At 42.9% G+C, this 17138-nt stretch overlaps 1 protein-coding gene across 1 annotated transcript in view; it reads left to right on the top strand.

Annotated features, from left to right (window-relative positions):
* Positions 1-17138, top strand: part of LOC111974078 (growth hormone receptor-like) — an 81010-nt gene that overhangs the window by 46467 nt on the left and 17405 nt on the right. Inside the window, 2 exon segments of the mRNA XM_024001604.2 lie at positions 6724-6856; positions 7098-7270. Of these exon segments, the coding sequence (XP_023857372.2) occupies positions 6724-6856; positions 7098-7270 (306 nt within the window).

Here is a 17138-nt window from a genome sequence, read left to right as displayed (position 1 = left end):
TCAGTTTAAAAACTTTTATACATTTGCAAACATTTCWAAAAATGTGTTTTGCTTCATCAATATGGGGTATTGTGTGTAGACTGATGAAGTGAAAAAAACTATTTAATCAATTTTAGAATAAGGGTGTAATGTAACAAAATGTGGAAAAAGTCAAAGGGTCTGAATACTTTACGAATGCACTTTATACATTTTAAATACATTCCGTAATATATCTTGGAATCAATTTAAAATGTATTAAATATATATATTTAAATACACTGAGTATACCAAACGTTAGGAACACCTTGCTAATATTGAGTTGCTGCCCCTCTTAATACACACGGGAAACGGTTGAGCGTGAAAATCCAGCAGCGTTGCAGTTCTTGAAACAAACCGGCGCCCCTGACACCTACTACCATACAGTGGTGGGAAAAGTACCCAATTGTCATACTTGAGTAAAATTAAAGATACCTTAAAGGAAAATAACTCAAGTAAAGGCTAGTCACCCAGTAAAATACTACTTGAGTAAAAGTCTAAAAGTATTTGGTTTAAATATACTGAACTATCAAAAGTGAATGTAATTGCTCAAATAAACTTAAGTATTAAAAGTACAAGTGTAAATCATTTCAAATTGCAAACCAGAGAGCACCATTTGAATTTCTTTAAAAAAAATTACGGATAGCCAGGGGCACACTCCAACACTCAGACATATTTTACAGAAGAACCATGTGTGTTTAGTGAGTCCGCCAGATCAGAGGCAGTAGGGAAGAACAGCGATGTGCTCTTGATGAGTGTGTGAATTGGACCATTTTCCTGTCCTGCTGTTAAAAAGAGAAATGCTTTTGCAACCTCTTTTCCATAAGGAATTGAGATCAAAAGCTCAAGAGAAGTTTCAAGTGTTTAATACCAAGGATACAGTCAGCTGAGTGCATACATTTAGAAAGCTCACAACACATGTTATACTCATCCCTTGTAGGCATCACCTTCCCAGCTATACATTTTATGACCCCAATGAGTTTCCCTCCTTTCCCCTGTGAAATGTCCATGGTCCTCTCTTTGTTTAGCCAGATGTCAGAATCACACCCCGTGCATTTTCTGTTCTGCGCCTGACCCTGCTCTCTGATCCTAGGCAATTTCCTCTGATAAGGTCAACATTTGTAAATTAGCATACACACAGTTTCATGACCTAAACTCCATTAATACTCACAGTAATCATTCACTAAACAGGATACAAACAAACCACAGTTTAACTTGAAACATGTTACATTTTAATAGAATCCATCACTGCTAAGCATTCAAAATGTAATGAGTACTTTTGGGTGTCAGGGAAAATGTATGGAGTAGAAAGTACATTATTTTCTTTAGAAATGTAGTGAAGTAAAAGTTAATTACAGATACCCCCAAAAACTACTTAAGTATTTTTAGTTAAGTACTTTACACAACTGCTACCATACCCCGTTCAAAAGCACTTAAATATTTTGTCTTGCCCATTCACCCTCTGAATGGGACACATACTAAATAATCCATGTCTCAATTGTCTCAAGGTTTAACAATCCTTCTTTAACCTGTCTCCTCCYCTTCATCTACACTAATTGAAGGGGATTTAACAAGTGACATATCCTAAAAACTGTATCTTAAAAATATATTTTGTATAGTTTTTTTACATATGGGTGTAATGTGATTTGTGGATTCAAATAAAGTATTTGAAATGTGTGTGTGTGCGTGTGTGTGTGTGTGCGTGCGTGATGACACAGCAGGATGGAACTCAATTTGCACGGAAGTCACATTAAATCGCACTGATTTAGACACTTAAGTGGGAAGAACAACAAGGTTTGTGAATGAATGTGTTTAAATGGACAGAATGTCCAATACAGCAGAGGGATATTACAGTGGGCTTATTAGAATGGATACAGGGTACTTACTAGCTAAACATTTAAGGCAAAAGAACAGACTGAATGTCCTTTGAAAACAACAGCAGAAAATGTAAACACTAGCATGAGGTTCTGATGAACCTGTGATTTGAATGACAGTAGAAGGATTTTTCGTTCTTGCAAACGTCCTTTGTATGCATATAGAAATGCACACACACGCATGCAGACACATGCACACTGTGCCTAATTGGCTTATCTGCGCATGCAGACACATGCACACTGTGCCTAATTGGCTTATCTGCAAGAAAGCAACAGGATGCAGAATGAAAAATGTGGCTGTGTTCTTTGCCCAGGTAACAAACGGTAGCTGAGACGGATCAAAAGGTCATTGCTTTAATGTTTAATGATAGTGTTCCAATCTCTTGCTGCTTCTCCTTGGTAATGGCCTTTTATAGCATTAGGAGGATGTGCCTGCAATGCCACATCATGGTGGATGTAAATCTTACCGTGCCTGATTTGGGTTTGAGTGAAATTGAAACCACTAGCTAATTATCTGGGAGTAATGTCAATGTGATTATTACGACTTTGACATTTGATGACACACGAGTTGCTGAAGATTCTGAAAGTTGAAAGAATGTTTTGTTGTTGATATGCTCACACTCACACACACACAAACCCCCGCCTGTCTCCATCTCTCTGAAGAAATCACTCTGTGTGTTGTTAGCCCAGTGTTAGCTAGCTCTCTCACATTACCAAATGAGCTGGAAAAGGTGGTGATTCTCAGCATTAGCCCCATATCCCCCAGGCTGTTCAGGGCAATTAGCTAACCGTTTTGGAATATACCCGCTGATATATCCCTAACGCACCTTTGCTCTTTTCACACCGCAATTTATTGCGGCTTTGGTGCTCACAGAAAGGGTTTTTATTTTGACTGTCAAGGTTTTTTTTTAAGCCTAATGACTGTTGTCTTGTCAGTGAGTCGGGCTCTGTTTCCTAGCTACACTGTGTGGACTGGTACAGGGAGGAAGACTGTTTTTCAGCCTGATAGAGAGAGAGAGGAGTGGGGGCACAAATGCACACAGTCTGTAGCATACGCAGGCATGCACGACATGTTTGCGTTTCCATTGCTTTAGGAGCATGCGGGTTATATATAGAGTCGTGCCATTCTCCTGCTGAAAGAAGACAACATTGACGTTCTCATCAGAAAAAAGCATGTTCTCCATCTAGTCCTTCATGTTCTTCTCTGTTTGTCATATCAGATGCCCTTCTCTCACAGATGACCTTCTGTCAATGATCAGTTATGAAAAGCCTCTCCTCTGACATACGTCCCCAAACAGGCTTAATAAAAACGGCCCTGAGTCACAAAAGGCCACAGACAAAGGCCCGGACATTTTTATATTTTCCCTTTTAAAATCGATCAGTTAGGCCTCTGTCAAAAACTCACAGACCAAAGGTTTGAATAGTCCTCAGCAGATGAGCAGGAGACTGTTTATCAGGTGTTGTTCATAACCTTTCACCTCTGACAGACTTTTGGCTTGGAGACCGGGCAGATGTGTCCAGTTGGTGATAGAATAGTAGAGAACTCCCAGTTAACCTTGACCTCCTCCACATTAAGTTAATTTGGCCGACACTTTGATCCAAAACCACTTACAATGACGTCAAAGATATTTACAAMTTCAGCACTAATTCATGACAATCATTTCACTTAGCCTAGTGCTAGGGCTGGGAATTGCCAGGGTCCTCACGATACGATATGTATTTCGATACTCACGATTTGATATGTATTGCGATTCAATACTGTGATTTTATTGCGATTCCATGGTCCAAACATATTGCTCACCGTATGTCTGCTGCAAAGGGACAAGAGAGAGGAAATTAGAAAATTGGTTTCGATCAGTCATGGAAGTCATGGAAGTAAATGTGGTGAAAACTGGCTCCCTATTTCAAAAGAAGATGGAGAACAAGCTATGAAGGAAATATACTGGAGTTTTGGCGCAGCCGACGGGCGCAAAAATAATATTGCGATATTGTCAAAACAATGCGATATATTGCCGAAAATAATATTCTGATATGTAACTGTATCGATTTTTTTCTACCCCCCCTCCGCACACAGTCTAGACCTAGTACACACGCTCGATACAGTGGAGTACACCTCCTTTTGATGGGAAATGATTGTATGGCTCAGAGATGTCTTTCGTCTTCTGTTCTACTTTTTGATTAAGTATGCTAAATACTTTTAACTGTACTCTATAGACAAAGTGGTGATTTGGTGATTTGTCATTCATACACAATTTACTGTGTAGGCTACCTGTACATTTTTGTTGTTGTTGATTATACAGATTATACATCAATTATACAGTGTTCTTTAATGCACTATTTCCATTCAGGCTTAGCTTAATTATTTAGCTTTGCAGTGATTTCCAGGGCAGGGCAGGGGAAGGCTAATCATTATTCCGTTTTTTTTTTGCTATGTGTCATCTTTAAATGCACTTCTCCCATCAATCAAACATCTTTTTCAGTTGGCAGGGTTCTAGGCAGGAGTTAGCTCTTTTGTTACAATTGAACTCCTACTATCTTTAAGCATAATCAGGCCGTTTTTTAATGTTTTCAAAGTAAAGCAGTAAGTATATCTAGGCAGGGGTAGGCCATTCTCCTTGCTGTATGTTTTGGCATCATAGCTTTCGAGGTCTGCAGCAACTCTTTGATTGGGGCGGCTGGAATTCAAGGGGTGGGAGTTAGGGAGGGTTGAATTAAGAGGGCAGGGAGCAACACATCGTCCTTGTTGTGAGGGAGAGAGTGGGAGAGAGAGGAATGCACTGACATATGCGATATAGGCTTATATTCACGTAGACCTATGTTTAACAACCAAATAAACTGAGGAATATCTTCCATGTTGGTGATGATAATGGTGATGATAATGGTGATGATAATGGTGATGATAATGGTTAAGATGATGATATTACCACGTATCAAAGGCAAAGCAGCGCCACAAACTAACATAGTGTGTGTGTGTGTGTGTGTGTGTGTGTGTGTGTGTGTGTGTGTGTGTGTGTGTGTGTGTGTGTGTGTGTGTGTGTGTGTGTGTGTGTGAGCAGAAATCAATGGCACTTTCAGACACTTATTTATGGTTACGCCAAACCCAGAGCCTCACAAATGGATGACAAACTGACTCGGAGGGAGGATGGGCCGGTGGGTCTGTGGAGGGGGTGGAGGAAGAGAAAATGGGTCTAATGAGGGGAGAAGGATGGAAGAGAAGTGGCAGTGGAACCACATAGTAAGAAACTATTTAGGTTACACTCAGGTGCCCTACCAAGCTTCGAAGATTTTCTTCAACCTTTACGATTGTGGTAATTGGCTTATATGTATAGGGCTCAATTATATGTATAGGGCTCAATTATATGTATAGGGCTCAATTATATGTATAGGGCTCAATTTCTTACTGAAGAAATATGAAAAGCATATGCATAACCATGGTAGCAACTGAAAGGGAACAGTTTGGAGATAATGGGAAAATGATTAGACTTAAGTTGAGAACACAACAGTTCACCTGACACAAGACTGAATCAAAACATTACACTGTTGATTTTATTTGTATTTTCCATTTACTGTACTTTTCACCGCATTTGATGATAACGAAATCAGAAAATACTCTGGATACGTTCAGTAACGTGATAAGAGAATGTGGGGTAGGTGCAACATAAGACCAAAAAATGACAAGGGTTTGAGGGAGAGGACTAACTGGTGTCTCCAAGTGGACACACACCTCTCTAAAGTGTGCCCAGTACCTAAGCAATTTCCATTCACTTTTATGACTCAAAGAAGAGACTTCAACTATAAGGTACTTTTTTGAGCTCTCCTAGCTGTGCCGTTGAGGAACTTGAGCAAGCACACTTGTAGTTGTTTGGTTTGGAACACAACCCCGCATCCCCCCATCACACAATTACTGTTGTAATTTACGCAATTCAAAAACAGTCCATTATAAATCTCAATCTGGGTCAGGTAAGCATGCTTGTTAGGCTTTCACAAGGCAATTCAGAGAAATTGATCTTAATTTGGGTGCGCATAGTCATGAGTGCATTCAGGTGCGTGTGCTGCAGTGAATTGTCTTCACAATAAATAAACAATCTCATTCTGTTCAGAACAAACCAGGGTATGACGCCATGTCATCTTGTAACTGTACATCAAACATTGACCATAAACGATACTGTATATGAATTGAGTTTTATGATTCGGGAAATGTGAATTGCACGTTTGAACTCACGGGTGTTGTGCTTGCTTGTATGACATCTAAGCGGTATTTATTATAATCTTCAACATCTCATCTTTCAAAATACATTGAGTGATCTTCGTTTACAGAATTTCCATCACTCCAAAAAATATGAGGGTTGGGGGGGGCGACTTCTTGTCGCGCGTGGTGCTCAAGCTCAGAACGGCTGTCAGTCAAAACCCGTACAGCGCAGAGCCAGTACTCTGACATCATGTATAGCATGTTACTGTACAGCCACTACATTCCAATGTAGGTGCTTATTCGTGCCCAAATCAGCCTTTTTTAACCCATATACTGTACAGGTATGAGGGTAAAGGGCTATACTGCTAGTGTTTTTTACAGTAGCAATGCTCTGCCTGATTGAAATGCACAGAACACAGCTAGCCAGGATTTGGACATAGTTCAATCCTATATCAACGTTTGTTCCACTTCCACACCTCAGAAACCAGAGGCAGATTTATCCTAATGAAAGATTTGATCCACACAACAGATGAATGATTCTTCACATACGGTATCTTTTCTTGCACAGTAGTCTGTGTCATTTTCTTAAAGTGTGCTTCCATGTGATAATTAAAGTGTATCTCTCTCTCTTTCTCTCGCTCTCAGATCCCTTCGTCCATGCTCCTCATTTCACTGGGTGTAAGTCCAGGGAGCAGGTGACGTTTAGCTGTTGGTGGAGTGCCGGAAGCTTCCAGAATCTCACGGAACCCGGAGCACTGCAAATGTTCTACTGGAAGAAGTGAGCAGAGAGAGAGAGCAGTGTGAGTGAGTGACTGGGTGAGTGACTGGGTGAGTGACTGTGTATGTGTGGAAAGTAGTGAAAACCGTGTAAAGAGTGTGTGTGCTTTATATACCCCGGAAGTATTGTAAGAAATTATTAAAGTTTTATATGATCTTTTAATCAATGACTCATGTGGACTCGAGAGTCCAAAGACCTCTAGAATGTGTTAGTCCTATCTCTCTCTCTCTCGCTCCCCCAGAAATGATTTGACGAAAGAATGGAGGGAGTGCCCTGACTACTCCTCCTCTGTGAAGAATGAATGTTTCTTCAATAAGAACAACACAGTTATCTGGACGACCTACTGTGTGCGGCTCAGCTCTAAAAGCCAGAACATCACCTACGATGAATTGTGCTTCGAATTGCAGGACATCGGTGAGGGCACAAAAGACATGCTAATATGGACTATTATAGTTAACGACACTTAGTTGATAGCCCTAGACACTTCTTTATGCCAAGTTACAGAAGTAAAGGAACTGAATGGGTCTGATAAGTACATTACAAATATAGAGGACTGCTGGACCGGCTCACCTACTTGGGTCAGCAAAGAAATCCCCATTCATTTTCTGGAGGCCACTGATATCTTTTAAAAATCACAAATTTGACTGTTTGAAATACACATTTGTCATAAAGTCTTGAGGACTCAGTCTTGACGTCGTCAGTGGCAGTTAACTTCTTACGGCTAGGGGTTCCGCTCGACAACATCCGCTGAAAAGGCAGAGCGCGAAATTCAAAATATATTTTTTTGAAATATTTAACTTTCATACATTCACAAGTGCAATACACCACATTTAAGCTTAACTTCTTGTTAATCTACCCATCGTGTCTGATTTCAAAAAGGCTTTACAGCGAAAGCACACCATATGATTATGTTAGGTCAGAGCCTAGTCACAAAACACATACAGCCATTTTCCAGCCAAAGAGAGTCACAAAAAGCAGAAATAGAGATAAAATTAATCACTAACCTTTGATGATCTTCTTCAGATGACACTCATAGGACTTCATGTTGCACAATACATTTATGTTTTGTTCGATAAAGTTCATATTTATATCCGAAAATCTCAGTTTACATTGGTGCGTTATGGTCAGTAATGTTGTGCCTCGAAAACATCCGGCGAATTTTCAGAGAGCCACATCAATTTACAGAAATACTCATCATAAACTTTGATAAAAGATACAAGTGTTATGCATAGAATTAAAGATATACTTCTCCTTAATGCAACCGCTGTGTCAGATTTTTTTTAAACGTTACGGAAAAAGCACACCATGCAATAATCTGAGTACGGCGCTCAGACACAAAAACAAGCCATACAGGTACCCGCCATGTTGTGGAGTCAACAGAAGTCAGAAATAGCATTATAAATATTCACTTACCTTTGATGATCTTCATCAGAATGCACTCCCAGGGATCCCAGTTCCACAATAAATGTTTGTTTTGTTCGATAAAGTACATCATTTATGTCAAAATACCTCCTTTTTGTTAGCGCGTTTAGTTCACAATCCAAGTTCACGAGGCGCGGGCAAGTCCAGGCGAAAGTTCAGACGAAAAGTTCAAAAAGTGATATAACAGTTCGTAGAAACATGTCAAACGATGTATAGAATCAATCTTTAGGATGTTTTTAACATAAATCTTCAATAATGTTTCAAGTGTCGCTACCCAATGATACAATATACGACAGTAGTTCGTTTTAAATACATTGTGGACCACTCAAATTGAGTTGAGACACTAAAAACAATCATAGTCAAACATGGTACAGGTGTCATCTATAATGCATAACATAACCTATACACATGTATGCATGAACCAAAAACGAAGTACAGTAAATAAAAGGACAATTAGGCATATATAAAGGAATGTCTCCATTGGAGAATATTTATATATTATTTATATATTATTGTTACCTGATAAAATTACACATGTATTATTTTCAGCAAGACCGTTAAAATTATAATTTTGTCTGGACAGCTGATGAATTAACAATCATCCCTAATGTTGTTGTATAACCCACAGTAAAAGCAGGGCACAAGCTTCTGTTTCAGTGGAACAAACCGTTTTTACCAAAAGTACACACACGTTTATCTAAGAGAGTGTTTGTGTGTCGACCAGTCTCAATAGTGAGAGGCGCCACTCCACATCAAAGTTTTGCTTGGATAAAACTGTACGTACATAGGGTTCTGTCCCAAACGTTCGTTTAAACAGGCAGTAAGTGCACAGTTTGTTACTTTCAGGTTTGTTTATCAGTTGGTAACACTTTAGTTCATCAAATCAAAGTTTATTGGTTGCGTACACAGATTTGCAGATGTTATTGCAGGTGCAGCGAAATGCTTGTGTTTCTAGCTCCAACAGTGCAGTAATACCTCAAATCAAATCAAATCAAATCAAATTTTATTAGTCACATACACATGGTTAGCAGATGTTAATGCGAGTGTAGCGAAATGCTTGTGCTTCTAGTTCCGACAATGCAGTAATAACCAACAGTAATCTAACCTAACAATTCCACACTACTACCTTACACACACACACAAGTGTAAAGGGATAAAGAATATGTACATAAAGATATATGAATGAGTGTTGGTACAGAACGGCATGGCAGATGCAGTAGATGGTATAGAGTACGGTATATACGTATGAGATGAGTACTGTAGGGTATGTAAACATAAAGTGGCATAGTTTAAAGTGGCTAGTGGTACATGTATTGCATAAAGATGGCAAGATGCAGTAGATGATATAGAGTACAGTATATACATATGAGATGGGTAATGTAGGGTATGTAAACATTGTATTAAGTGGCATTGCTTAAAGTGGCTAGTGGTACATTTTTACATAATTTCCATCAATTCCCATTTTTAAAGTGGCTGGAGTTGAGTCAGTATGTTGGCAGCGGCCGCTAAATGTTAGTGGTGGCTGTTTAACAGTCTGATGGCCTTGAGATAGAAGCTGTTTTTCAGTCTCTCGGTCCCTGCTTTGATGACCTGTACTGACCTCGCCTTCTGGATGATAGCGGGGTGAACAGGCAGTGGCTTGGGTGGTTGTTGTCCTTGATGATCTTTATGGCCTTCTGTGACATCGGGTGGTGTAGGTGTCCTGGAGGGCAGGTAGTTTGCCCCTGGTGATGCGTTCTGCAGACCTCACTACCCTCGGAGAGCCTTACGGTTGTGGGCGGAGCAGTTGCCGTACCAGGCGGTGATACAGCCCGACAGGATGCTCTCGATTGTGCATCTGTAGAAGTTTGTGAGTGCTTTTGGTGACAAGCCGAATTTCTTCAGCCTCCTGAGGTTGAAGAGGCGCTGCTGCGCCTTCTTCACAACGCTGTCTGTGTGTGGACCAATTCAGTTTGTCGTGATGTGTACACCGAGGAACTTAAAACTTTCCACCTTCTCCACTACTGACCCGTCGATGGATAGGGGGTGCTCCCTCTGCTGTTTCCTGAAGTCCACAATCATCTCCTTTGTTTGTTGACGTTGAGTATGAGGTTATTTTCCTGACACCACACTCGAGGCCCTCACCTACTCCCTGTAGGCCGTCTCGTCGTTGTTGGTAATCAAGCCTACCACTGTAGTGTCATCCGCAAACTTGATGATTGAGTTGGAGGCGTGCATGCCACGCAGTCGTGGGTGAACAGGGAGTACAGGAGAGGGCTCAGACGCACCCTGTGGGGCCCCAGTGTTGAGGATCAGCGGGGTGGAGATGTTGTTACCTACCCTCACCACCTGGGGCGGCCCGTCAGGAAGTCCAGGACCCAGTTGCACAGGGCGGGGTCGAGACCCAGGGTCTCGAGCTTGATGACGAGTTTGGAGGTACTATGGTGTTAAATGCTGAGCTGTAATCGATGAACAGCATTCTCACATGGGTATTCCTCTTGTCCAGATGGGTTAGGGCAGTGTGCAGTGTGGTTGCGATTGCGTCGTCTGTGGACCTATTGGGTCGGTAAGCAAATTGGAGTGGGTCTAGGGTGTCGGTAGGGTGGAGGTGATATGGTCCTTGACAGTCTCTCAAAGCACTTCATGATACGGATGAGTGCTACGGGGCGGTAGTCGTTTAGCTCAGTTACCCTTTCTGGGAACAGGAACAATGGTGGCCCTCTTGAAGCATGTGGGAACAGCAGACTGGGATAAGGATTGATTGAATATGTCCGTAAACACACCAGCCAGCTGGTCTGCGCACTGCTCTGAGGACGCGGCTGGGAATGCCGTCTGGGCCTGCAGCCTTGCGAGGGTTAACACGTTTAAATGTTTTACTCACCTCGGCTGCAGGGAAGGAGAGCCCGCAGGTTTTGGTAGGGGGCCGTGTCAGTGGCACTGTATTGTCCTCAAAGCGGGCAAAAAAGTTGTTTAGCCTGTCTGGGAGCAAGACATCCTGGTCCTCGACGGGGCTGGTTTTCTTTTTGTAATCCGTGATTGACTGTAGACCCTGCCACATACTCTTGTGTCTGAGCTGTTGAATTTCGACTCGATTTTGTCTCTGTACTGAGACTTAGCCTGTTTGATTGCCTTGCGGAGAGAATAGCTACACTGTTTGTATTCGGTCATGCTCCGGTCACCTTGCCCTGGTTAAAAGCAGTGGTTCGCGCTTTCAGTTTCACGCGAATGCTGCCGTCAATCCACAGTTTCTGGTTTGGGAATGTTTTATCGTTGCTGTGGGTACGACATCGTCAATGCACTTCCTAATGAACTCGCTCACCGAATCAGCATATCGTCAATATTGTTGTTGGACGCGATGCGGAACATATTCCAATCCGCGTGATCGAAGCAGTCTTGAAGCGTGGATTCAGATTGTCGGACCAGCGTTGAACAGACCTGAGCGCGGGAGCTTGTTGTTTGAGTTTCTGTTGTAGGCTGAATCAACAAAATGGAGTCGTGGTCAGCTTTTCCGAAAGGGGGGCGGGGAGGGCCTTATAAGCGTCGCGGAAATTTATAACAATGGTCTAGTGTTTTTCCAGCCCTGGTAGCACAATCGATATGCTGATAGAATTTAGGGAGTTTTGTTTTTAGATTAGCCTTGTTAAAATCCCCAGCTACGATGAATGCAGCCTCAGGGTGTGTGGTTTCCAGTTACAAGAGTCAGATAAAAGTTCGTTCAAGCCATCGATGTGTCTGCTTGGGGGGAATGTATACGGCTGTGATATTGATTGACGAGAATTCCCTTGGTAGATAATGCGGTCGACATTTGATTGTGAGAGTTCTAGATCAGGTGAACAGAACGACTTGAGTTCTGTGTGTTGTTATGATGACACACCACTTCTCGTTAATCATAAGGCATACCCCCCCGCCCCTCTTCTTACCGGAAAGATGTTTGTTTCTGTCGGCGCGATGCATGAAGAAACCAGCTGGCTGCACCGACTCCGTTAGCGTCCCTTGAGTTAGCCATGTTTCCGTGAAGCAGAGCACGTTGCAATCCCTGATGTCTCTCTGGAATGCTACCCGTGCTCGGATTTCATCAACCTTATTGTCAAAGACTGACATTGGCGAGTAGTATGCTAGGGAGTGGAGCGCGATGTGCCCGTCTCCGAAGCCTGACCACGAGACCGCCACGTTTTCCCCTTTTTCGGCGTCGCACAGGGTCGCCGGCTGGGATCAGATCCATTGTATTGGGTGGAAGGCAAAACACTGGATCCGTTTCGGGAAAGTCATATTCCTGGTAGGAACGATGATGAGTTGACGTTAATCGTATATTCAGTAGTTCCTCCCGACTGTATGTAATGAAACCTAAGATTACCCGGGGTACCGATGTAAGAAATAACACGTAAAAAAACAAAATACTGCATATTTTCCAAGGAACACGAAGCGAGGCGGCCATCTCTTTTCGGCGCCGGAAGTCAACCTAGCAATAAAAGCAATAACCAAAGAGCTTGTGTAACAGATGTCCAGCGAAGACAAGAAGACTGGTCTCGGCACCAGTGTATCAGATGTGATCATAGTTCGTAACAATCTTGCGTTGTGTTTTTAAAGAAAGGCCTGTCCAGCCAGTGATCTCAGTTGATTGGTGTTTATTCTGACTGACTGACGATAGACACAAGGAAGTACAGATGTGCTGGACAACAGCATGTTGATGGCTGTACAGTAGATTCGTGATTCGTCTGTTAGCATGGAAATAACTGAATTAGTAGGGCCTAATGCAGTGCAAGAGGCGTCACTGCAGTCCCTGGTTCGAATCCAGGCTGCATCACATCCAGGCGTGATTGGGAGTCCAATAGGGTGGCGCACAATTGGCCCAGCGTCATCTGGGGTTGGCCGGGGTAGGCCGTCATTGTAAATAAGAATTTGTTCTTAACGGACTTGCCTAGTTAAATAAAGGTGAAATAAAAAATAAATGTAAAAAATCTAATTTTATTTGTCCCATGCCCCGAATACAACAGGTGTGGACTTTACAGTGAAATGCTTGCTTACAAGACTCAGTACTTTGTTGAAGCACCCTTGGCAGCGATTACAGCCTTGACTCTTATTGGGTTTGACACTACAAGCTTGGCACTGTATTTGGGGACTTTCTCCCATTCTTCTCTGCAGATCTTCTCAAGCTCTGTCAGGTTGGATGGGGAGCGTCGCTGCACAGCTATTTTCAGGTCTTTTCAGAGATTCTTGATCGGGTTCAAGTATGGGCTCTGGCTGGGCCACTCAAGGACATTCAGAGACATGTCCTGAAGCCACTCCTGAGTTGTCTTGGCTGTGTGCTTAGGGTCGTTGTCCTATTGGAAAGTGAACCTTCGCCACAATCTGAGGTCTTGGGCGCTCTGGAACAGGTTTCATCAAGGAGATCTCGATACTTTGCTCTTTTCATCTTTCCCTTGATCCTGACTAGTCTCCCAGTACCTGCTGCTAAAAAACATCCCCACATCATGATGCTGCCACCACCATGCTTCCCCGTAGGGATGGTGCCAGGTTTCCTCCAGACGTGACACTTGGCATTCAGGCCAAAGAGTTCAATCTTGGTTTCATCAGACCAGCGAATCATGTTTCTCATGGTCAGAGTGCTTTTCGTGCTTTCCGGCAAACTCCAAGCGGGCTGTCATGTGCCCTTTACTGAAGAGTGGCTTCCGTCTTGCCACTCTACCATAAAGGCCTGATTGTTGGAGTGCTGCAGAGATGGTTGTCCTTCTTGAAGGAACTCTGGAGCGCTGTCAGAGTGACCATCGGGTTCTTGGTCACCTCCCTGACCAAAGCTCTTCTCCCCCGATTGCTCAGTTTGGCTAGGTGGCCAGCTCTAGGAAGAGTCTTGGTGGTTCCAAACTTCTTCCATTTAACAATGATGGAGGAAACTGTGTTCTGGGAGACCTTAAATGCTGCAGACATTTTTTGGTACCCTTCCCCAGATCTGAGCCTCAACCCAATCCTGTCTCGGAGCTCTACGGACAATTCCTTTGATCTCATGGCTTGGTTTTTGCTCTGACATGCACTGTCAACTGTGGGACCTTATAAAGACAGGTGTGCCTTTCCAAATCATGTCCAATCAATTGAATTTACCACAGGTGGACTCCAATCAAGTTGTAGAAACAGCTCTAGGATGATCAATGGAAACAGGATGCACCTAAGTTCATAGCAAAGGGTCTGAATACTTATGTAAATAAGGTATTTCTGTTTCGTCATTATCGTCATTATGGGGTAGTGTGTCTATATTGATGAGGTAAAAAATATATATTTTTATCCATTTTAGAATCAGGCTGTAACGTAACAAAATGTGGAAAAAGTCAAGGGGTCTGAATACTTTTCGAATGTACTGTATATATACAGTATATGGCTGTAAGAGTGAGTTAGCTAGCATGCTTTAATTGTAATGGTCACATAATTTTGAATTTTTTAAAATTGAAACTTTATTTAACCAGGTAGGCCAGTTGAAAACAAGTTCTCATTTACAACTGTGACCTGGCCAAGATAAAGCAAAGCAGTGCGACACAAACAACACAGAGTTACACATGGGATAAACAAACATACTGTCAATAACACAATAGAAAAGTCTATATACAGTCTGTGCAAATGTAGTAAGATTCGGTAGGTAAGGCAATAAATAGGCCATAGTGGCGAAATAATTGCAATTTAGCAATTAAGCAATGGAGTGATAGATGTGCAGAAGATGAATGTGCAAGTAGAGATACTGGGGTGCAAAGGAGCAAAAAATAAATAACAATAAGGGGATGAGGTAGTTGGGTGGGCTATTTACAGATGGGCTGTGTACAGGTGCAATGATCGGTAAGCTGCTCTGACAGCTGATGCTTAAAGTTAGTGAGAGAGATATAAGTGTCACGTTCTGACCTTTATTTTCCTTTGTTTTGTCTTTATTTAGTATGGTCAGGGCGTGAGTTGGTGTGGGCAGTCTATGTTATGTGTTTCTATGTTTAGGTTTGTATTCTCAATCAGAGGCAGGTGTTTTGCATTGTCTCTGATTGGGAACCATGTTTAGGTTGCCTGTTTTCACTGTTGGTTTGTGGGTGTTTGTCTTCCATGTCAGTGTTTGTGCCACACGGGACTGTTGTTCGGTTAGATTCTCTTTGTTATTTTGTTTTGTGTAGTGTTCAGTTTTTTTATAATAAAACATGGACACTTACTACTCTGCGTTTTGGTCCGATCCCTGCTACACCTCCTCTTCAGACGAAGAGGAGGAAATCAGCCGTTACAGAAACTCCCACCAACCAAGGACCAAGCAGAGTGGTAAAGGACAGCAGCAGCAGCGGCAGAAGACACATGATTCATGGACTTGGGAGGAGATTCTGGATGGCAAGGGACCCTGGACTCAGCCAGGGGAATATCGCCGTCCCAGGGCAGAGTTGGAGGCAGCGAAGGCAGAGAGGCGCTGGTATGAGGAGGCAGCACGGCGACGCGGTTGGAAGCCCGAGAGTCAGCCCCAAAAATGTATTGGGAGGAGCCAACTCACCGTGCTTACCGTGGAGTGAGAGGGCGTCGTAATGGTCAGGCACGTGTTATGCGGTGGAGCGCACGGTGTCCCCAGTACGCGTGCTTAGCCCGGTGCGATACCTGCTACACCTCCTCTTCAGACGAAGAGGAGGAAATCAGCCGTTACAATAAGACTGATTTTTGCAATTCGTTCCAGTCATTGGCAGCAGAGAACTGGAAGGAAAGGCGGCAAAAAGGAGGAGTTGGCTTTGGGGATGACCAGTGAGATGTACTTGCTGGAGCGCGTGCTAGGGGTGGGTGCTGCTAGGGTGACCAGTGAGCTGAGATAAGGTGGGGCTTTACCTAGCAAAGACTTATAGATGACCTGGAGCCAGTGGGTTTGGCGACGAAGTGGTGGGTAATATATGGGGCTTTGGTGACGAAACGGATGGCACTGTGATAGACTACATCCAACTTGCTGAGTAGAGTGTTGGAGGTTATTTTGTAAATGACATCGCCGAAGTCAAGGATCGATAGGATAGTCAGTTTTACATGGGTATGTTTGGAAGCATGAGTGAAGGATGATTTGTTGCGAAATGGAAGCCGATTCTAGATTTAATTTTGGATTGGAGATGCTTAATGTGAGTCTGGAAGGAGAGTTTATAGTCTAGCCAGACACCTAGGTATTTGTAGTTGTCCACATATTCTAAGTCAGAACCGTCCAGAATAGTGATGCTGGACAGGCAGGTGCGGGCAGCGGTCGGTTGAAGAGCATGCATTTAGTTTTACTTGCATTTAAGAGCAGTTGGAGGCCACAGAAGGAGTGTTGTATGGCATTGAAGCTCGTCTGGAGGTTTGTTAACACAGTGTCCAAAGAAGGGCCAGAAGTATACAGAATGGTGTCGTCTGCGTAGAGGTGGATCAGAGAATCACCAGCAGCAAGAGCGACATCATTGATGTATACAGAGAAAAGAGTCGGCCGGAGAATTGAACCCTGTGGTACCCCATAGACACTGCCAGAGATCCGGACAACAGGTCCTCTGATTTGACACACTGAACTCTATCTGAGAAGTAGTTGGTGAACCAGGCGAGGCAGTCATTTGAGAAACCAAGGCTGTTGAGTCTGCTGATAAGAATGCAGTGATTGACAGAGTCAAAAGACTTGGCCAGGTCGATGAAGGCAGCTGCAAAGTATTGTCTTTTATCGATGGCGGTTATGATATCGTTTAGGACCTTGAGCGTGGCTGAGGTGCACCCATGACCAGCTCAGAAACCAGATTGCATAGCGGAGAAGGTACGGTGGGATTCTAAATGGTCGGTGATCTGTTTGTTAACTTGGCTTTCGAAGACTTTAGAAATGCAGATAGATATAGGTCTGTAACAGTTTGGGTCTAGAGTGTCTCCCCCTTTGAAGAGGGGG

The sequence above is a fragment of the Salvelinus sp. IW2-2015 genome, linkage group LG15 (genome assembly GCF_002910315.2).
Source record: "Salvelinus sp. IW2-2015 linkage group LG15, ASM291031v2, whole genome shotgun sequence".
Taxonomy (NCBI): Eukaryota; Metazoa; Chordata; class Actinopteri; order Salmoniformes; family Salmonidae; genus Salvelinus; species Salvelinus sp. IW2-2015.
Note: the sequence above shows the minus strand (reverse complement) of the source record. Positions and strands in the feature narration are given on the sequence as shown.